The following is a 22,653-nucleotide window of genomic DNA, read 5'->3' as shown; positions in this document are numbered from 1 at the left end:
CTAATTATATAATTAAACAGACTCAAGGAGCGTGTGTGTTCGTTTGATTGCATGATTAAAAATTAATTTCTTTATTAGCCTGGGGAAGCGCTGTACATATTCCAAGTAGAACCACAACTGTTTCCACACCTTTAGCAGAGGATTTACACAAGTAATCCTGCCTGCTTCAGAACGTCCTAGGCTACCCAGCCAAACGTCTCCATTCCCATTCCAGGAGTGTGTGTATTTGTGTGTAGGGGCAGATTTCAACCTCCTGCTGTCACTCCTTTCCGGAATAGAGTCGCCACCTCCCACCAAACCTACCAGGGCAGCTAGAAATCCAACAGAAGTATTTTTCCCCACTTCACCATGTTCGCTACGCCTGTGGCATTCTGAAATCCAACAGGTGCAGGTTTCTCCGGCATGATGGCAATACAGTACAAGCGCTGGCAAAGGGGGAATGAAAGAAACGTCACAAGTTAAACATCTTGCCTGGGGAGCTATTTAAGCCTTTTGAAAGGTAGAGGAGGCCCGTCCTTTGCATCTGATCGCTTTTAAGAAGGGGCGTGGGCATCTTGGCTCCCAGTTCTTCTTGCTCTGGACCCCCTTGCAGAGTAGAGCAGGGCTGGGCCGAGCCCCAGGAGGAGTCTTGGATTCCAGTCTCATCCCCCCCCTTGGCAGCACGGCCTGCTGCCTCTTTAAGGTGAAATGGTTAAACACCATAGAGAATGCCTTCTCTGTCTCTCCTTCTCTCTCTCCCCTTTCCATTCCCAGCCAGCAAGCAGCGGAAGAAGGGGACTGCGCAGAGGAGGGAACTTCCTCTGCCTCCCTTCCAGTCACCCTGAGCCCTGGTGGTGGTGAGCAGGGACAGGGGCACTGCAGTGCAAAGGGGGCTTTGTGGGGGGGGGGGGCTCCCCTGGCCTTATGGGGGGTCCCCGTGGGGGCAGATCTCCCCAGAGCCCACCTAACTCTGAGGCAAGGGCAGGTGCAGTGGTGAGTCTGGGGTGTCCTGGAAGAGCTGGGAAATGGGTGCATTTTAATTTTTTTATTATTTTTTTGCAAACAAAAGAGACGGGAGTTGGCATGGGCGGTTGTGTGGACAGGCCGAATTCAGGTTTTTTTTACTGTTGTTGTTCTTGCATCAAATTTATTGGAGTGTTTGAAAGAGCTGGGACGGGGAGATTTGCAGGGTGGTACTTAAGACCACTTAACACGGGCTTGTTATCCTTTATCCTTTAACCACCTTGTCGTATTGGCAGCCAAGGGGGTTCGCAACGCCATCCTAGCCATATTTACCCAGAAGCGCGCCCCGTTGAGTTCAGGTAGGGCTTGCTCCGAAGTAAGTGTGCACAGGGTGGCAGCCTAAGAAGACGATTTTCGTTGTCACTTGTCAAGGCACAATTAATAGACGAGGACATTCCTAACCTGTGTTACTTATTCTAAACATGAGAAGGAGTTGAGGTATCATTCTGAATTAACTTCTGTGGAATATAGGCGGTGACGATTGTGTGTGTCTTCTGAAGCTCCGTGGGTGGAGAATTACAGTGTGAGGCTTTAACACGAGAAAAAAACCCTCCTCCGGAAAGGGACACAGCTTTTGCAGCACCTTCGCTGTGAATCGAATGCATTTTTCATCCCCCTCACCTGTGTAATCCTTTGACTCGTCTTGTCAAGTTCCTGTGTTGTTTTCCCCAAATAGGTTAGTAATTTTTTGGGGAAAAAAATACACTTTTGCATTTACATATCAGTAATAGAATTTAGGAACAAATGCACTTCTAAGTCTATACAGAGGTATCCAATGTGGTGACCTGCGAATGCTGGAACTCCTTCCCTCATCAGTGTCAGCCAGCATGGCCAGCGGTCAACGATGATAGAATTGTAGTCCAACAACATCTGGTTTCCCACTTTTGGTATATAAGACCATTTTTTGTAAAATGAAAGGGGGCTTTGGACATTTGTGAAGCCTGAGGCTTAATTCTTTGGCTCAGATGAACCTATACAGCATGATCCTAAACATGTTTACTTGGAAGGTAGAACCACTGAGTCCAATGGCGCTTACTTCTGAGTATGGGTAGCCAGGATTGCAGCTTGTATGTTTTATTTAAGTGTATTTGCTCAGACTCATCCCTTCTTATTCTTGACTGTCCCCTCCCTTATTTCCTCCCTTTTCACAGCTGAAGTTTAGATTGTTACCTCCTTGGGGTAGGGGTCAATAGTCTTCATTTGATAGTCTGTGAGAAACTTACGCATGGTGATGGTCAGGGTGAGCCCAAGGTATTTTCCTGCCTTGAGACAATGAACAAGATGCCGCTTGCCCCCCACCCATTCAAAACGGACTGGCATCACATCTTACTTCAACACTGGTGATGGGACAGTGACCTCCACTGCAGCTGAGGGCAACAGACCAGCTTCTGGGGTATAAGGCAGGCCACATGGCGCACACATGCAATTTGTTCCTCCAATGCCTAGCCACTTCCCTCTGTCAAATGGTAGGGCCAGCCCTGGTGGTGGTGCTATGTACGTTTTAATATTTATTTGTGAGGTTCGTCTGAAAAGTGGTGTATAAAAAAATTAAACAAACCTAATCTGGCCATGTGGTCTCTCTTTTTCTCTTCTGCCCACTGCTGGTCTTGTCTGACCACTCAGAGAGGCCACAGCTCAGTGGCAGAGCACATGTTTTGCAGTCGGGGGCCTGGGCTGGGTTGCTGGCATTACCAGTTGCAAAAGATCTCTGGGGAATCTAGCAGGGCTGGGCAAGGCTTCAGTCTAAGACCCTTCAGAACTGCTGGGGTTGGAATAGACGTAGACTACACTGGACTTAAGAACATAAGAAGAGCCTTGGTGGATCAGACTGGTGGCCCATCTAGTCCAGCATCTTGTTTTCATCTGTGGCCAACCAGATGCCCTAGTGGGAAGCCGGCAAGCAGGACCTGAGCGCAGCAGCACTCTCCCCTCCTCCGGTTTCCAGCAACTAGAATTCAGAAATATATTGCTTCCAACAGTGGAGGCAGAACATAGCCATTGTGACTAGCAGCCATTGATAGACTATGTATTTGTTTAATCCTCCTGTAAAGCCATCCAGATTGGTGGCCATCACTTCTTCTTGTGGGAGTGAATCCCACAGTATAATTATGCGCTGTGTGAAGAAGCACTTTCTTTTGTCTGTCCTGAATCTATGTTTTGATGGAATTATTTATGTTTTTAATGTGTTGTAAGTTGCGTAGAGACCTTCAAATAACAAGCAACTAACAAATCTAATAAATAATAATAATAATAATAATGATGATAATGATAATAATCTTCCAACAATCAGCTTCACTGGATGACCACAAGTTCTAGTGTTATGAGAGAAGGAGAAAAAACTTTTATCTATCTACTTTCTCTGTACCATGCATAATTTTATACACTTCTATCATGTTGCCTCTTACTCGCCTTTTCTCTAAACTTAAAAACACCCCAAAATAGTCTGAGCCAACAAGGCAGTTTCTAATATTCAGTGCAAAAGTGCCCATTTGTACACACTTCCTACTTGTGAACCCTTTGGAATTTGCCCACTTCTCTGAGCCATCTCAATTAATTTTTGTCTCTTTTTCTTTTCCCTTTTGCCCATAGCCAGTTACGAGGATGGCATCAATTAAATGCACATTTTGCTTGCAGGCACTAAGAAATCAGGGAGGAGAACTTTGTATCTGGACTTGGCTGTCTCGAGTAGGTGGCTCATGACAGATCCTAGCTGTGGAGGTTCACTTTAGCAGTAACCAATCGACAAAGGCGGAAGCAGGATCTGTTCCTTACATGGATATCTTTGCTTAGGTAGCAGAACTGTTTGAGTTCCTTGTCGTTTTCCTGTTTGCACTGTTCGCTTGTGATAAGGGCTTGAACTGGGGCAACTGGAGAGTTTCCACAATGACGGAGCAAAGAATTGCGTTAGCATCACATTAGCTGTATATGTCAGATCTATGTTTGTAAATATAAAAAACAGCTTCTAGCATTCTGTCATGCTAAAGCATGACCAAGAACAGAATGTGTAAATGCTGTGTTGTATGTAATGCTGTTTTGTGTATTTTTGAACTGCCTTGACCACGATTTCTCTTGTGGAAAGGCAGTGTACAAATTAAAGTCTAACCTAGTTTACTATGGGGCCATGCAAAGCGGGTGGCTTGATGAGGGCAGATTTAGCCCCTATTGCAGTGGTATCCTTGTAATTAGTCTCAGTTAACTATATGGATTTGTGTGGATGGGTAGGTGGGAGGAGAGTACTGTGCTTGATCACAGTGTGATCAAACCTGCCCTGTGTCACTGACCTTGGTAGCCTACCCTCTTTGGAAGGGGTCTTGCAGAACTTATGCAAGTTCTCTGACACATGGAATCCTCCAGGACCCCTGTAGCATGCAAGTTTATTTATTTATTTATTTCTTATTTAGTTAGTTAGTTCTCCTGCACATATCCACCCATCCTAAACACAAGCATTTTGATACCAGTTCTTGGGTTCCATCTCTTTGTCACATTCTAGCATAGCCGAGAGACAGAACATGGCACAATGCAATGTAAGGAACATAGGGCAATGCTATGTGAGTGAGAATCTGGTGCTCAGACCCTAGAGCAGGCAAGTACCTTGAAGGGGCAGGCAGAAGGATGGAGGCTGTTTAGGCCAGCAGGCCAACCGGTAATCAGGTGGCACAGCAGCTCATGGACCTGGTGGCATCTCTCAGTAACAAATTATTGAGACGTGAGAGAAGGCAGACATTATGGGAGCTTTATACCAGCTAGTGGCATTAGAATGGCCCTCTGTTGCCACCTGACTTCACAGGCCAGGAGCGTTATGGGCCATGGTGTAAATGTCAGTGTCTATAATTTCCTTTTCTGGCCTGCAGCCATAGTGGAACAGGAAGCTAGTGTCAGTCAAGGAGCCTTGCAAATTGGACACTAGGTGGGGATGTGCATATTGGAACATGCATAGTTCTTAAAGTCTTTCCTTGGATTCTTCAGGACATAATAGACGGTTTGCAATTAGTTATCCAGTTGGAGGAGGGGAAAGTGACCCTGTTTCCACCAACATGGACCCCATAAGAAGACCCAGTTTTTTCCATTGGTGATCACTTGTGACGAAGTAAGATTATCTTCCAAAATAAGGTCTTTAATGGTGGACCCATAAGTGACTGTGGAGGCCAATCCTAGATCCACACAGCTTGCCACAGTGAGGACATAGGTTTCCAGAGGGAAGACAGTCACAATGAGGATTTGCTTGTTTGTCCCTTTCGTCCTGTACTCGTGTTTTTTCAAAGTCCATAGCACCTTTGATAGTAGCCGACCTCCAGTTGAGACACCCATGGGCCAAAACTTTCCGGTTCTCAATGCTCATTTTACATTTTTTTAGATTATCTTTAAGGGCATCTTTAAACCTCTTTTGCTGTCCACCGATATTCCATTTCCATCCTTAAGTTGGGAGTAAAGTAGCTGTTTTGGAAGATGGTAATGCACAGGCTACATAGTGATGCATTGTAGTTCCACAGAGGCTCCCTCATACTACATTATCTTCCCACCTATGATGTTTGCTGTTATGTGCCTTCAAGTTGATTATGACTTATGGTGACCCTATGAATCAGCGACCTCCAATAGCATCTGTTATGAACCGCCCTGTTCAGATCTTGTAAGTTCAGGTCTGTGGCTTCCTTTATGGAGTCAATCCATCTCTTGTTTGGCCTTCCTCTTTTTCTACTCCCTTCTGTTTTCCCCAGCATTATTGTGTTTTCTAGTGAATCGTGTCTTCTCATGATGTGTCCAAAGTATGATAACTTCAGTTTCATCATTTTAGCTTCTAGTGATAGTTCTGGTTTAATTTGTTCTAACACCCAATTATTTGTCTTTTTCGCAGTCTATGGTATGTGCAAAGCTCTCCTCTGACACCGTATTTCAAATGAGTTTATTTTTCTCTTATCTACTTTTTTCACTGTCCAACTTTCACATCCATACATAGAGATCGGGAATACCATGGTCTGAATGATCCTGACTTTAGTGTTCAGTGATACATGTTTACATTTGAGGACCTTTTCTAGTTCTCTCACAGCTGCCCTCCCCATCCTAGCCTTCTTCTGATTTCTTGACTATTGTCTCCATTTTGGGTAATGACTGTGCCAAGGTATTGATAATCCTTGACAAGTTCAATGTCCTCACTGTCAACTGTAAAGTTACTTAAATCTTCAGTTGTCATTACTTTAGTCTTCTTGACGTTCAGCTGTAGTCCTGCTTTTGTGCTTTCCTCTTTAACTTTCATCAGCATTCGTTTCAAATCATTACTGGTTTTTGCTAAGAGTATGGTATCATCTGCATATCTTAAATTATTGATATTTCTCCTTCCAATTTTCATACCTCCTTCTTCTTGGTCCAATCCCACTTTCCGTATGATATGTTCTTCATACAGATTAAACAAACAGGGTGGTAAAATACACCCCTGTCTCACATCTTTTCTGATTGGGAACCCATCAGTTTCTCCATATTCTGTCCTTACAGTAGCCTCTTGTGCAGAATATAGGTTGCGCATCAGGACAATCAGATGCTGTGGCACCCCATTTCTTTTAAAGCATTCCATAGTTTTTCATGATCTACACATTCAAAGGCTTTGCTATAATCTATAAAGCACAGGGTGATTTCCTTCTGAAATTCCTATGATAACAAAAGATATTTTGCTAGTACTATGGACAAAGCTGTGGAAGTTATCACTCATTAAAAGCATGCCCAGATGTTTTATTCCCCACCCAAATGTCAGCTGGGATATAATCATCACTTAACATGCAATGTAATTTTTAAATTGAGTGGTGCTGTGGGAAATTAAGACAGTCAGTCCTGGAAACCATTCCCATAACTGGAGTATGTGGGAGCTGGTTGTAGTTATTCAGAGATGAAAGAAAAGCATTTTGCATAAACTTCATTAAGGCACCTCCATTATTGTTTCCTTGGAACAAGATCTGGTCATGAGATTAGATTTTAGGGCTAAACTTTATTTAGCCCCAGTTCAGATTAAGATCTGATTGTGACAGCGACTCCAGAAACTAGAGAAAACTATACATTTAATTCTATAGGTTGATGGTTGGTATACATCCACATACTTCATACATGGCATTTTTAGCATGTTAACCTGCAATTCTCATGCTAAAAATCTAACAGACAGTGCTTTAGAAAACCCACGTTTTAACTATGTATCCAATACACTTATACATTGCAGGGATGGGATGTGTCTGTAGAGTGTGTTGATATTGGAATATTCATGGCTTCTAGGAGGATTATGCGATTCAGTTTCGAGATTTAAGGAGAAAACTGCAGGGGAAGAATCGGTGATTTGGTTCCTTTACTAAAGGAAAACCCAGATGCAGTTTAGAGCCAGGCATGTAACTTAAGAGACACACATTCCAGCCTTGTATCCATCCCTCCTCTTGACTTGCCACTTGGCCTTGGGGGGGGGGCAGACAGTTGGTGAGAGTTCCTTAGCTAGAGCTGGCAATTAGCTTTGAAGATTAAAAACCAAAGGCAGAAGAGTGGGGGGAGAGGAGGAGGAGAGGGAAAACAAACATTAAAAAGAGAAGAGACTGATGTAAGTGTGAAGCTGCAATAAAAGCTGTAAAAACTGTGTTCTGTTAGCGGGAAGAGTGGATGGGTGGGGAATCGCATGTGCTATTTAGCAGTTACTGTGGTTCTCATGGGAACTAAGAGAAGAGCAGGGCCGGCTCTGTTGTTGGCAGAGATGTGTGTTTGTCCAGAGCACCATCAGCCTGCAGAGGGCGCCAGTGCAGAGTTGCATCTGCGAGACCCTCCTTTACCAGCCTTGGCCGGCAACTACAGTTGCTGGAGAGCTGCTTTGGATGCAGGGGAGGTAGGCCAAAAACCTTCCCCCTCGAAAGTGGCCTGCTTGGAAATCCCATTGCTACAGCTCCCACTCTGCCCATGCCTCTTTTTCTTCTTCTTGGTTAGGAACTGGAGAGCCGGCAATCACTTGGATCTAGGAATTTTCAGCCAGTGACCTTTCTCCTCTATGTCCTGGGCTGGCAGAGAACAGGAAGCTGGGTAGCGGGCATCATTTACGGACCTAACATTCCCCAATCTCTTTCTTGGGTGATGCATTTAACCATTTTTTAAAAAAAGATGTGGCTGTGAATACCGAACTCATGTCTCCGGTCATGATGGCCGTATGCACCGTGCAGGATCATAGGATCCCTATGCCTCTGAATACCAATTGCTGGGGATCACAAGTGGGAGAATGCTATTATATTCATGCCCCGCTTATGGGCTTCCCAGGGACATCTGGTTGGCTCATTTGGGAAATAGGGTGCTAGACTAGATGAGCCTTTGGTCTGACAGGATGGTTCTTATGTTCCTAAAAATTGTGTATTGTGGCACAGTGAAAGGTCTGAAGTGCGTCAGGATGGCTGCCCACCACTTTTCGGCTTAGCCCACATTTCAGAAGTTGAATTGTTTGCAAGGTCGGCCGCCGCATGACAGCATGTAACCCATGGTGGCTTTGCCAATGTGGTTTCCACCCCTAAAGTGGTTGGGTGGATATATTTGATTATTTATTTATAGCAGGGGTAAGGAACCTTCTTCAGCTCAAGGGCCGCATTCGCTTCAGGAAACCTTCTGAGGGCCAGATGTGGACATGGCAAGAGGCAAAAGTGGACAAACAACATATCCTTTTAGACTCAGCAAGGCACTCTTGTGTAGATTCCTGCTGGGCTGCTATGCAAACCTCTAGAACTGGAGGGACAATTTCACGGCCTGTGACTAAGAGACTTTCTTTTTTCAGACGCTGTTTGCCCTGCAGACTGAGGCTTAACACCTTACACTGTAGACTGTGGATCCAGAGAACCTGGATGGGGAAGCCATGCAGGAGGACTTGGAAGCTGATGTTTCTTTGGGTATGCCTTCAGTTCATTGCATACTGTTATCCAATGGCCCAAAGCCACTATCCCAGCACTGGTGAATAAGTAGCTGTCAGCAAAGCCCAGTCATGGAAGGACACAAAGGAAGACTGAGCTGGGGAGCAGGTGTTATTTTAAGGCCTGGTGGAGGCAACGTTAACAAGTTAGGTAACCTTCATGGCAAATGATTAGAAAACAGAGTTGGACCAGGACTCTGTGATCCTGTGCCCAGCTTTGAGAAGGGAGTGATAATCTAGTGGAGAGAGCGGGTGTCAGCAAAACAAAGTCTGTTCGAAAAGCACACAGCCGCACATCTTGGGTTCCTGTAATGCTGGTACTACTTCTGAAATGTTGTTTTTTAAATATGTGTTTGTTTTGTTTTAAATTGTATTAACTTTTTTTTCACATTTGCTGCCCTGGCTCCTTTAGAAGGAAGGGCAGGATAGAAATGGAATAAATACACATACAGAGACAGACAAATGGTTGATAGAGCTCAGCAGCGGTCAGACGTTCTGACCTCGGGGAACCTTTTCCACAGGGATTTGTCTTCTGGAATATACTTGTACATTTGGAGAGGAATTCCTTGTGTGTTGCAGAGGACATGGACTTGATGCACGTACGGCACTCGCTAGGAATGTAAACTGAGAGCACCCCATAGATCACGCTGTATGTTTGCTCGCAGCTGTGTATTACTGGGAGATAATTGGTAGCGACGAGCAAGGTGCCTTTCAGGGAAGCTTGTCCCCCATTACTGATCTCCTCTGAAGCTGAAGAATCCCAGCACACAGTCTGAAAGCTACTTATATGTGCTATTTTTATTTATTTATTTTTACTTTTATATTCCACCTTTTCTCCAAGGAGCTACAAGTGGCATACACACTTCTCCATGTTTTATCCTCACAACAACCCTGTGAGGTAGGTAAGGTTGAGAGGCTGTGAGTGGCCCATGGTCCATCTGATGAGCTTCATAGTTCTCGACCCTGATGGCCAGGAGATTTTTCAGGGTCTTGGGCAAGGATCATTCTAAGCGTGGACTTAGCCACTTTGTTTTTACTCTTGTGTGTGCAGGTCACCTAGACAATGCTCTTGTTGCAGCCTCACAGATGGAAGGAGCAAAGAAGGCAAGTGATCTTGATGGTCCTGGAGCTTTGGAGGAAGAGAAGAACCTGAGAATCATCCATGCAGGTGGGAAAGATAAAATGGGAAGGAGTCTTCTTGAAGTGAAGGGACACAAGGTCCACATCTCCATCCCTCCCATTCCATTCAACTTGGGAAGTAAGAATCAAAATTCACATCTCTGTCTCATTCATACCCATCACATCCCCAACACCCGTATCTTCCTAAAGATTGTGATTCTCCCCCACTGCACCCCTTCATAGGTTATTTCTTTAATCCTAGGACTTCATACCACCACCTCCCCTCAGTTGTCTAATCGGTCCTTTCCCCTTAAGTCGGCAGATGAGGGGCTTCCTGTAAGTCTCACTCTCATCAGAATCTCACACCCTGCTGCTTTTTATAGAGTTGTAAATCAGGGATGGGGGACCTGTGGCCCTCCAGATGCTGTTGGACTCCAAATGCCATGAGCCTCAGCCAGCCTGGCAATGGTCAGGGATGATGGAAACTGTAGTCCAGTAACATCTGGAGGGCCACAGGTTAAGAATATAGGAAGAGCCTGCTGGATCAGGCCAAGGGACCATCTCATCTAGCATCCTGTTCTCACATTGGCCAACCAGATGCCCTTTATGGGAAACCAGCAAGAAGGACCTGAGTGCAAAGAGCACTCTCCCCTCCTGCAGTTTCCAGCAGCTGGTATTTGGAAACATACAGCCTTTGCCTATGGAGGCAGAGCATAGCCATCATGGCTTGTAGCCATTGGTTGCCTTTTCCCTATCCCTGTTTCTTTTTTTTTTTTTTTAGAGATTCTTTAAAAAAAAAATTATATACCTCTTATCATTCAAGAACATTCATATGCTTTACAACTAAATTAATTAAAATAATTAAATAGTAATAAATAGCTGATTAAACATTCTCTATTAACTAAAGTGCATGAAGCACTAATGGCCTTCAAAAGCCTAAATAATTAATAGCTTAGCAGATTGGGGGGGTTGTTGTTAGGAAATTGCCTGGTAGTGACTATGCTGCATGGCAGACATTCTTTAACATGGAACACGTAGAAGGAAAAAATGAAGGCTCCCAGATTCAATAACTAGCCTGGCCTGGGGAGAAAAAAAATCTTTTCTACCTTCTAAACAGGTGGTTAGTTAAATGCTGGGATTGATGCAAAACTAAGTTCATGGGGTATGCCCCAAACCAAACAGTTTTGGGGACCAAGTTCACCCTCTTGTTGCTATACCTGTCTTCTGTAATTCCAGGGTTGCTTCCATGGGGAAGAACCATAGGTCACTGGTAGAACACATGTCTTTTGTGCACAAGGTTCCAGGTTCATTTCCCAGCATCTCCTCCTTAAAAAGAATCTTGTGTAGCAGATGATGAGAAGGTCTGCTTGAGACCCCGTGAGAAAGCTATAGCTCAATGGTAGAGGACATCCTTTACCTACAGAAGGTCCCAGGATCAATCGCTGGCATCTCCATGTAGGGTTGGGAAAGACTCCTGCGTGAAACGATGGGGAGCCTCTGTCAATAACTGAGCTAAATGATGGACCATTGTGCTCACTCGGTGTAAGGCAGCTTCGTATGTATTAGGAGATGCTGCCAGTGGTATATAACGCTCAGCTAGATGGATAAATCATCTCATGTTGTTGGTGTTATTATATGCCTTCAAGTCCATTACTACTTATGGTGACCCTATGAATCAGCGACCTCCAGTAGCATCTGTCATGAACCACCCTGTTCAGATCTTGTAAGTTCAGGTATGTGGCTTCCTTTATGGATAGTTCTGGTTTAATTTGTTCTAACACCCAACTATTTGGCTTTTTCTCAGTCCATGGTATGTGCAAAGCTCTCCTCCAACACCACATTTCAAAGGAGTTGATTTTTCTCTTATCCACTTTTTTTGCTGTCCAACTTTCACATCCATACGTAGAGATCAGGAATACCATGGTCTGAATGATCCTGACTTTAGTGTTCAGTGATACATCTTTGCATTTGAGGACCTTTTCTAGTTCTCTCATAGCTACCCTCTCCAGTCCTAGCCTTCTTCTGATTTCTTGACTGTTGTCCATTTTGGTTAATGACTGTGCCAAGGTATTGATAATCCTTGACAGGTTCAATGTCTTCACTGCAAATATGTTTACATGAGTATAGAAACTTACGTTGGGAGCAAGAGCATTCTGATTTTTTTTCAGGGGCAGGAAGAACAGATTTCTAGTTGTTTAGAGTTTGACTGAATGACTTGAGCAGGATTTCAAGGAGGAAGATGAGAAAAGCTAGGAGCAGGCAAGACATCATGGACTGTAGGGAGCAGGACTTAGCTTGGCTTGGTCCTCTCACCAGGATACCTGTTGCTCAAGATGAAAGGCAGTCCCCAAGGCTGGGATTTTATAAGGCTTGGCAGAGAGGAATTGGTCATTGGCAGGGTGGTCAGCTGACTAAGGGCTCATTTGGGGGGGACTGGTACCGAAGTCCAGGTGGCTCCCTTGAAGAAAACTTCAGTCTCCAAGGTTTGTGGTGTGGGAGGGAAGGAGCGAGAATCTTGCTGCTGGGAGCTAGTTAAGTGATCATCTGGGCGCTCTTGTCAACATGGATGGTACTGGGTCAGATGGACCACAACTCTGACTCACTATAAGGCCACTTCATATGTTCAAGGGAATGTTCATCCCCATATAATATTTGTGTGTGGATGGACGGAACATTCACTTTTTTTTGTATACTGAATGACACCCAAATATTTGTGAGGAGGCCTGACATTAAAGTTTGGTGAAGGGCCATAGCTCAGTGGCAGAGCACTTGCTTTGCATGCAGAAGATCCCAGGTTCAGTCCCTGGCATCTCCCAAGTAGAGCTGGGAGATACTCCCGTCTGAACCTCTGGAGAGCTGCTGCCAGTCAGTGTGGGCAGTATTGAGCTAGATGGACCAATGGTCTGACTTGATATAAGGTAGCTTGCTATGTTTGCACAGTTGAGTGCTGAAGAATTCTGTCTATCTTAGGTTCTTTGAGATCCCTGCTTTTCTTATTCTCCCTTCTTTTCCTCTTGCCAGATGATGGAGAAAAGGTGGAACCCTTGAAGGAGGATGAGGGTGTCTTATTTATTGATCCTGAAGTCCACGTTGAGGAGGAAGACTCGCCAACAGCAGCTGCAGCACCTCCACCCTGTGGGAAGGGAGAGCGCCCTTACCCCTGCAGCGAATGTGGAAAGGCGTTCAGCCAGTGGTCAAAACTGGTGCGCCACCGGCGTATCCACACGGGCGAGCGCCCCAATACGTGCACTGACTGTGGCAAGTCCTTCACCCAAAGCTCCCATCTGGTCCAGCACCGGCGGACGCACACGGGCGAGAAGCCCTATGTCTGTGGCGACTGCGGCAAGGCCTTTTCCTGGAGCTCCAACCTGGCTCAGCACCAGCGCACCCACACAGGCGAGAAGCCTTATGTCTGCCGGGAGTGCGGCAAGGCGTTCTCTCAGAGTACCAACCTTATCAAGCACCAGCGTAGCCACACGGGCGAGAAACCCTACCGCTGCCCGGAATGCCCCAAAAGCTTCTACCGTTCCTCGGACCTCATCCAGCACCAGATCACACATACTGGCGAGCGCCCCTTCAAGTGCGAGGAATGTGGCAAAGGGTTCACCCAGAGCGCCAACTTGGTCAAGCATCGCAAAATCCATGCTGGGGAGAAGCCCTTCCACTGCAATGACTGCGGCAAGACTTTCATCCAAAGCTCGGAGCTCATCCAGCACCAGCGCACTCATTCCGGTGAGAAGCCCTACCAGTGCCAAGAATGCGGCAAACGCTTTGGCCACGGCGCCACTCTAGTCAAGCACCAGCGCCTTCACATGGGAGTGGAGCCTTACCGCTGCGCTGACTGTGGCAAGACCTTTGGGCTCAGCTCGGCACTGGAGCGCCATCGGCGGTGCCACAGCGAGAGCCGCCCGTATGCCTGTGGTGAATGTGGCCAGAGCTTCTCCTTGGCCTCCAACCTTACCCTGCACTCCCGCATCCACCGGGGCGAGAAGCCGTACCGTTGTGCTGACTGTGGCAAGTGCTTTGGCATGAGCTCCACCCTCATCCGCCACCAGCGCATCCACACAGGTGAGAAGCCCTATGCGTGTCCTGACTGCGGCAAGGCCTTTGTCCGTAGCTCACATCTGACACAGCACCGCCGGACCCACACGGGCGAGCGGCCCTACCATTGCGAGGAGTGTGGCCGGCGCTTCTCCCAGAGCTCCAACCTAATCACCCACCAGCGCATCCACATGGAGGAGCGCCCCCACGTCTGCCACGGCTGTGGGCAGCGCTTTGCCCAGGAGGAAGAACTGCAGTGCCATCAGCAGGAGGAAAATGGGAAGTGCAGTGACAGAGGGGAGACCAAAGAGCCAGAGGGCCATGCCTCCTGCATGGGAGACATCTGTGGGGAAAGCCACATGTTAGCGCCACGTGAGGAAAACAACACAACGTGTACCATGTGTGGGCTGAAGTGCAAAGATGCAGCTGAACTGGTGGAGCATCAGAAGAGCCACGTTGGCCATCTCTGTAACATGTGTGGCCAGAGCTTCCAGGATGGGGCATTGTTAGCACAACACCGAGAAAGCCACACCTCTTATATCTGTACGGAGTGTGGGAGGAGCTTCGGGGACTCTAGGGCCTTAGCTTGCCATCAGGAGGATCACGAATCGTGGATATGTGGTGTTTGCGGGCAGAACTGCAAGGACAGCTTGGCTCTGGCACGGCATGAAGAAACCCACTCGCTGCACATCTGTGGCATGTGTGGAGAGAGCTTTGTCGATAACAAGGCGCTTGTGCTTCATGAGGAGAGTTGCAAGCAGAACTCTAAGCTCACGTTTGTCTGGGAATCCCCGAAGGCTCTTGCATGCATTGATTCCAGGGAGAGCTTTGTAGTTGGGTCTGCTCTTGTGCAGCATCAGGAAACGGAGGCAACGTGGGTCTGCCTGGAGTGTGGAAAAAGCTGCAAGGATAGCTCGGCGCTGGCAGATCACCAAAAGAGCCACCCGAGACCTCACGCCTGCTCCAAGTGCGGGCAGGCCTTTGTAGATGGTTCAGCCCTCATCCACCACCATATGACCCATGTACAGGAAGAACTGTACAAGTGCCCTGAGTGCAAGGAGAGTTTTGAGGGCCTTTTGGCCCTCACTCAGCACCAGAGTGAACACATTTGTGGGAAGCCAAACAAATGTGTGGAATGTGGGCAGGCTTTTGTGGACAGTGTTGCGCTCGTGCTCCACCAGAAGAACCACTTGGGGGACAAAGCACACAGCTGTCTAAAACCCAGAGAACCTTTTAATATTAACTCAGATCTTGTTATACGACAGAGGAACCACATAGACTTGCCTGTTGATGCAAGTCTTATCACACCCCAGAAAATCTTCTCCAGCAACCAGCCCCCCAATGAAAGCTTGGTCTCTAGCCCCCATGAGAACATCCCACTGGATGAACATCCATTTAGTGGCCACTCAGGTCTTACCGTACACCAGAGAATCCATTCAAAAGACCAAACTCTTGATAGTACCCCTCGGAGAAACCCTGAGGAAGAGAAGGCATCCTCTTGCGGGCTTAGCATCCAGGACAGCTCCCCTCTTGCATCATACCAGCAAACCCATGCTGAAGAAGAGTCAGGCCTGGGTACCCAGGATGTTTGTTCATTTAAAGAAAGCTCAGCTGTTGCTCCACTCCAGAAAAAAACTTCTGCCATGGACAGACCTGCTCCCATTTCTACTGAAATGGCCGCCCTCATCCGGCACCCAAGCACCAAGCCCTACAAGTGTCATGACTGTGAGCAAAGCTTTGCAGATGCCAACGGCTTGTCTTGCCACCAGATTGGCCACATGAAGGAACGGTTGCTAAAGTGTCTGGAGTGTGGCAAGGGCTTCCCAGAAAGGCTGGCTCTGATCCGGCACCAGATGGAACACACGGTGGAGAAAACCAAGGGTGGACGTCAGCAGCAGCCAAAAAACAATCACTGCAAGGAAAAGGACCATAGGAGTCCTCTGGAATTTGTGGAGAGTTTCACAGAGATTTCTGCAGTCCTTTTGCAGAGGGGAAACCATGTTTCTGAAAAGGGCACACTGCCACAGTCAAAGGACCACGGGGCAGACAGAAAGCGAAGCTTGGGTGAACCTCTAGAGGCCACGCAGCCCTACTTTCCCCTTGATTTGGGGAAGACCTCAGGCCCTGGTAGTGTACTGGCCCAGCGCCACCATGTACAGCAGGATAAGGGTAGATATTTTGTGCATTCAGAGCCTGGGAAGATCCCCCGGAACAGCTCGATATTGTTGCAGCACCTCCAGAACCACACGGCAGAGAAGCCCTGATGCTCTGGGACTTGTGGGATGTGTCGATTCCAGTGAGGTGGAGGGTATGACCCATGATGATCTGTCTTCTGTCGTCCTTCCTCGATGCCTGGGGCCTACTAAGTTGGGGGCGGGGACACCTGGACATCATTGGGGCCACCAGGTCTGCTAAGGGTTGCAGATGTGGCCTCAATGGAGAGAAGGTGTTACAGCCATTCTCACTAGGATGGGGTGTGCAGGTGCACAGAATTGAATCAGGATGTGTTGTAGCAAACCGTGCAGGTTGGGAAATCCTTACATTCCTTACCCGCAGAATACAGTGTGACTCCATCTGTCCAGATACCCTTTCCTTTTAGTTCATTTCTTCCTGGTCTCCCTGTCCCCAAGAAAGTGTCTGAAATCACACCTCTTTAAAGCAAGGGTGACAAAGCCGAGGCCCTGAAGATGTTGCTGGACTGCAGCTCCCATCGCCCCTGACCATTAGCCGTGTTGGCTGGGGTTGATGGGAGCTGGAGTCCAGCTGTACTTGGAGGGCCTCAGCTTAGCCCACCCCTCCTTTTGTAGCACCTGTGGCCTTCAGGATGTTGCTGGACTGCAAAGTCCCCTCAGCCTTGACTACAAGTATTGGCCAGGCTGGCTGGGGTTGATGGGAAATGTAGTTCACCAACATCTAGAGGGTGAAAGGTTTCCCACCTGTTTTATTGTTTGGGATGAACCACCTGACAGCGGATGGCCTTGTGCAGAATGTGGATCATGCTAGGCTGAGAGCGGACTATGTGGGGCAGAGCAATGATGTGAAAGGACAAGCAAGAAGGTGTGTGTGGGGTCAGACTTCCAAAATCCATTTTTCTCCCTCTGCCCCAAAGTCATTGCACTTGTAAGCATTTCCCAGAGCTATTCCATTGCATACAGATACTGTGAAAAAAGTTGGGAGAGGAGATGTTTCTTTCTGAAACATTTTAAAATACTCCCCTCCTTGAAATGGTCGCCTTTGGTAAATTCTGTGTTTCCTGATGCTTGCCATTGGCCTCTCTTGGACACCCCCTGTTCTGACCACCTTAGTAGGATTTTGATGGGTGGTTTTAGGAGTATAAATTGAAACTTGCTTTCTTCTCCCCTGGCATAGTCCTCTTGATACCACGTCCTGGTAAATGGCATTAGGAAGCCAGGATATTCCTTTAGCATGTGTGTTTAGATCTCTACTCCATGGAATAAAACCTAGAGAGCAAAGCAGAATATAGAAAGTGAAGCTGGGAGGGGCGTCCCCATGGGTTACTTGGTCCAGGGCCGGGCCACATTCAGCCTCTGCATGCTCTTGTTAGAACTGCAGTTTTGAGGTTTTTTAAAAAAGGGGGGGAATGTTTCTAGCCCTCATGACTGCAGAAAATAACAAAAGAAAGGTAGTTTTCCACAAATAATAAGAAGAATGTTGTGAATGTTACCCTCCCAACTTCAGGTTGAATGTCTTGCAGTTAACCTGTGGGTTTTGCAATTGCAAGGAGCTGAGACCTGTAGCATGGATTTTAAAAAATATATATTTATAGTCTAGGGATATTCATTCTTACCACAAGGATTGTGATATAGGCCACTGTAGTTCCTATTTCACAGAAGTAGGAGGAAAAAGAGTGTGTCTGAGATCATCATCTGATGACTTTTATTTGGGATTCAATCTGGATCACTAGAGGTCTGAGTTCAACACTCCACCTACTGGGTTTTGTTTGCTTTCTGGTCTTTAGGGAAAGGCAAATGTGCGGAAGAACAGCTGTTAAGACACAAAGAAGAATGGAAGTTTATAATCTCTAGAGATGCTGGGAGAGGAAGGAGTTCTAGAGATGGATGACAATCAAGCTGCTCTTGTGGCTTACTTTGTAATATCTGCAGCTGAATTAGTGATGAGAGATACAGAAGTGGATGGACAATTGCTATGATCTAATATGGCAGTTTCTGGATTCCCCTGTTTTTCTGACCTCGCATTCACTCTGGCCCATCTTGTCTGCTTTTGGCTCTGCTAGGTGAAACACTGATGATCAGAAATGGGTCTCTATGTATGTGTGTGAATAAATAGGATCTACTTGGCACATCTTAAGTAAAGCAGATTTTCTAGATTTCTGCACACTCAATGTACAGTATGTCTGACCTCTTCTCACTGTATTTTTTTTTTCTTTTTGGTCCATGCTAGACTTTTACCAGATACTTCCCCTCCTTACACAATTTTAGGTTGGGTAGCCATTTAGTGTGAACTTCTACCTCACCCATTCAAGTTGTATCATGCCCAGCACTTTGTACATAGAAAGTGCTATAAAGATGATAAAAGTAATAATCCTCAACAGCAGCAAAACAAATCTGTTTGCTGGTGGAACTCCTTGACACAAGATATACATGGTATCAGCCTCTTGTCACATTTAGACTAAAACCATTTTTTCTAAATCTTAGAATGCTCTTCAGCTGTGAATCCTTTTCTTACTCATCTGCAATTCTGTACCCATTTCCCTGGGAGCAGGCCCCAGTGAAGTCAGTGGAACTTACTTCTGAGCAGATACATATGGGATTGTGCTATGAGGCTTTTCCTAATACGTTTTTTTAAACAGATCTCACTCATCCTGATGCAGCTTTGATTTTCAGCTTCTTTCCTAGTGCTGGCATTTACTGCACGGATTCAACTGGGCTGTACCGTGATCCTTGGCAAAGCAGAGAACTTGGCTTCTTGCTTCTGCTAAACCTCCTGTCAGTAGAGCCCCTTGCCACATCATATCCATAGCAAGATTGAGAGTTTAGGAGGATGGACACTGAGACCAGCAGTGGCTTGGGTAGATACCGGCACAGCATACAAGACCCACCTTGGAAACAGTCCATTTCTATAGAATAGCGGTGGGGAAGGTTGGCCCTCCACATGTTGTTGGACCACAACTCCCATCAGCCTTGCGTATTGGCCATGGTGGCTGGGGTTGATGGGAAATGGAGTTCAGCATAATCTGGAGAACCAAACATCCCTCACCCAGCTATAGAACTAGCCAGTTCACACATCTTCTTCTCTGTCATCAAGAAACTGAAGCTCCCCTAAACCCCATCCATAGCAATAGGTCAGTGCCCCCAGCCTTATTACCCATAATACACTTGTTTTGCTCTGCAGCTAGCAATCAAGGGTGGGGCAGGTGAAGGCAATAGTGGTGCAGGACTATGCATTGTTCTTTGCTTTTTTTTCCCTCCAAGGAAATGGTTCCCTCACTTATCCTAGTGGGGCCCCTTTGAACCGCTGTGTGTGTGTGTGGGAAGAGTCACCTGCTGCTGCAGCATTGTCAAAACACAGATCTGCTGTGTGGCTGCATCAGGATCCACGCAACTATACAAGCCAGCTCACAAGCTGCTTAAGGCAGCACAAGTCAAAGGGCGCTGGCAAGGTCAGAAGCAACATGCAGGTCTTGGTTTCTTGTACAGCACCCAGCTACAGAATGGAAGACTGTGTCCCAGGCTTCTTTGTGACACCGAGATGGTCTGCCCTGCCTAGGCTGGTCCAAAGAGCTTCAGCTGCTCAATTTGGATGAGAGGCCACTGGAAGACTTCTGCACCCCTCCCCCACAAGCTTATTGAGTCTGAGCAGAAGAAAATTAAGCGTTAATTAAACCAATACTTTGCCTTTTCTCTTCCTCATCTTCCCTCCTTCTTTCTCCCCCTCACACCCTATCCGTCAGTCACATTATCTCTCCCCCACCCCTTTATTTGATGGGTCTGTCATTTTGGTTCCCAACAGCACAATCTTATGCATCTGTACTTAGACACAAGACTCACTGTGTTCAGTGGGGTTTACTCCTAAGTGAGTGTGTGCTGGATTGTAGCCTTAAGCACTCATCTTTTGTAACTCAGGGTTAACATCTCCCCACCCCACCCCACCGGAGAGGTCTCCTGTAGCATCCAAATAAAAACTGTGTAGGACTCTCCATATATTTATGTCTGTGACTTTTAGTTTTGGACAGGTTGGGATTATTGTCATAGCAAAAATCCATTACCTCTTCCTCTGAAAATTTCTGCTTGATGGATTCGGTGCTGTGGTTTCTCGCTGAATTTTCTCTGTAATTCTAGGAATGTATCGAACCTGAGACTAATACAAACTCAAAATTGGTTTATTCAGATTGTTTTGCGCTGGTGTTGTTATTCTTTGTTTCCTTTTGCATCTAAAAGCTCTTGTGAGTGGGGGCAGGTTAAAAAACTAGGGCTGTAGTTTTTAGTTTTTTAAATGAATTTTCTTCTATTGCTCAATTAATGTGAGAAAATAACAAGGAAAAAACCAATGAGTACAAGGGGCTGCAGTTTTTCGTTGATTGATACAAAGGTATTACAATGCACAGTACAATACACATGTCGGAACTCATTACACAGTCCCCATTAGAACTTAAATTCAAATAAACAGGATTTCTTCAAATCCCATCAGCCCCAGGCAGGATGGTCAAGGGTTAGAGATGATAGGCGCCATAGTCCAGGCATATCTGGAGGGCTACTTGTGCCCCAGCTGCTGGTATAGCACAGTGGGGAGGAGAGTCCAGAGTCTGTGAGTTCAAATCCCCGCTCGTGTCTCCTGGGAGTCAAGGGCCAGCTAAAGATCACCCCCACAGGGAGTGGCTCAGGGGTTACGTGCCCTGCCACCTGTGCAGCCGTGGGCAAGCTACATAGTCCTAAGGAGCCTAGTTGCCCCCCATCTGGCAGTTGCGGACAAGGAAGGGGGTGGCTTGTGCAGCTGTGGCAAGCTGAGCAGACCCTAGCCAGCTGGGGAGGACTAGCCTCAGAGGGAGGCAATGGTAAATCCTCTTTGAATACCACTTACCATGAAAACCCTTTTCATAGGGTAGGCATAGGTTAGGATTAACTTGAACGCAGTCCATTTACATGTGCCCCATCCCTGGTCTAAAAGCTGGCTGGCTAGCTGTGCCAGGATCTGCTGATTCTTTCTTCATTCTCCTTCTGCCCTCTGCCTGTGTCTAGCCATAGGTTGCTAACAGTTCAAATAAAAAATCCTGGTACCTTGGTGAGGCCTGCGGACAGAAGTGCTCCAGGGATGGAAGCAAGAACAGCGCAAGGCAGTTGACAACTGGTCAGGAGACCAACCAAATGCAAAATCTGCCTGTTCACCTAAGGTGCAAAGCTAAACAAAGCCTGGGGAGGCCAGTTCCACAGCACAAATGTGTGAAAAGACACCTGGGAGATGAGAGCATGAACACAGCCACAGGAATATAGGACATCTGGTGTCCAAGAGCAACCGTGGAATAATTTCAGCCGATGACACTCTGACAAGGAATTCTGGGAACTGTAGTTCTGTGAGAAGTCAACCAGAGAAAGCTGCCTCAGAGCATAGGTTACTATCTACTCTGACTGGCAGTAGTTCCCCTGACATGTGCTCGACCACTAAGCTAAAGAATGAAATATGTAATAAACTGACAGCAAGAACGTCACATCACTCCATATTATCTGAAAGGTCTAAACAGCAATCAACTCCCACATAAAAGCAGCATCTCTATAAAAAGCTCACTGGAGCTTTTTACTCCACGCTGCCTGCTGGAAGAAGTAGTGATGGAGCCAAGTTATCACATACACTCACTTGCTCACTCACCTCTCTGTATTTGGGACTGCCAGGTCCACACTCTGCATGCACTCATACCCTCACCCCCCATCCTTAATTTCTAAAATGAGATAGGGATGGGAATCAAGCTATTTGCCCAGGAAGTAAGAGCATAAGAAGAGCCCAGCTGGATCAGGCCATTGGCCCATGCAGTCTGGCATCCTGTTCTCTCTAGTGGTCAAGCAAATGCCTATGGGAAGCCCGAGAGTTGCCCTGATGGTTACTATGTTGTGTAGCAAACAATCACAATTGCCCGATAGCGAGGGGGCAGTACTCTGTGCCTGCTCAAAGACACCCTTGCCCCTTTTGTTATTGCATTGCATAAATCAGGATAGAACATTGGAGCTTAAAGGTGGGTTTGGGGAACTACGCTGACCTTTGACACGTAATGATTAAGACGTCCCCGGACCTCTTTGAGTTGCAAGGGACCTACCTACTAGAGTAGTAAGGAAAGGGAAATACTCTAGGCATCTTCTCCCAGCTCTGATTTGCTTTCTCCATCTGCTTGCAAGAATAATGATTGGAAAGAAAATATTTAAAGGGATCCCAAATCTCCATGGGTTCAGTTTGTTCATGTGCAGTTTAAAATATTCTCCTAGTGCACTTCCTAAAAGATACATGAGGCATCCCTGCCTGAATATTATATTCTCTATAGCTCGATTGGAAAGAGAGCTGGGGTCCTCAACTTAAGAACGGGGAGGAGTTCAAATCCGCCAGTTCCCAGCCTGACCTGCCTC

The 22,653-nt window shown here is 46.6% G+C and overlaps 1 protein-coding gene across 6 annotated transcripts; it reads left to right on the top strand.

The window, feature by feature from the left end:
* The first annotated feature begins 749 nt into the window (after nucleotides 1-749).
* On the top strand, nucleotides 750-20,435 carry ZNF629 (zinc finger protein 629). Of its 6 annotated transcripts, none has more exons than XM_061591312.1 (5): nucleotides 782-836; nucleotides 1,474-1,678; nucleotides 8,774-8,885; nucleotides 9,957-10,073; nucleotides 13,046-20,435. In XM_061591312.1, the coding sequence occupies exons 3-5, from the start codon at nucleotides 8,852-8,854 to the stop codon at nucleotides 16,327-16,329; spliced, it is 3,435 nt and encodes a 1,144-aa protein (XP_061447296.1). In that variant the 5' UTR covers nucleotides 782-836; nucleotides 1,474-1,678; nucleotides 8,774-8,851; the 3' UTR covers nucleotides 16,330-20,435. The 6 variants fall into 6 exon arrangements, with proteins under 6 accessions (XP_061447295.1, XP_061447296.1, XP_061447298.1 ...); XM_061591313.1 differs by lacking the exons at nucleotides 782-836; nucleotides 1,474-1,678 and adding an exon at nucleotides 858-972 and having other exon boundaries at nucleotides 13,046-16,373; nucleotides 18,045-20,435; XM_061591311.1 differs by lacking the exon at nucleotides 1,474-1,678 and having other exon boundaries at nucleotides 750-836.
* Nucleotides 20,436-22,653: the final 2,218 nt, after the last annotated feature.

The sequence above is a fragment of the Rhineura floridana genome, chromosome 11, assembly GCF_030035675.1.
Source record: "Rhineura floridana isolate rRhiFlo1 chromosome 11, rRhiFlo1.hap2, whole genome shotgun sequence".
NCBI classification, from domain to species: domain Eukaryota; kingdom Metazoa; phylum Chordata; class Lepidosauria; order Squamata; family Rhineuridae; genus Rhineura; species Rhineura floridana.
Note: the sequence above shows the minus strand (reverse complement) of the source record. Positions and strands in the feature narration are given on the sequence as shown.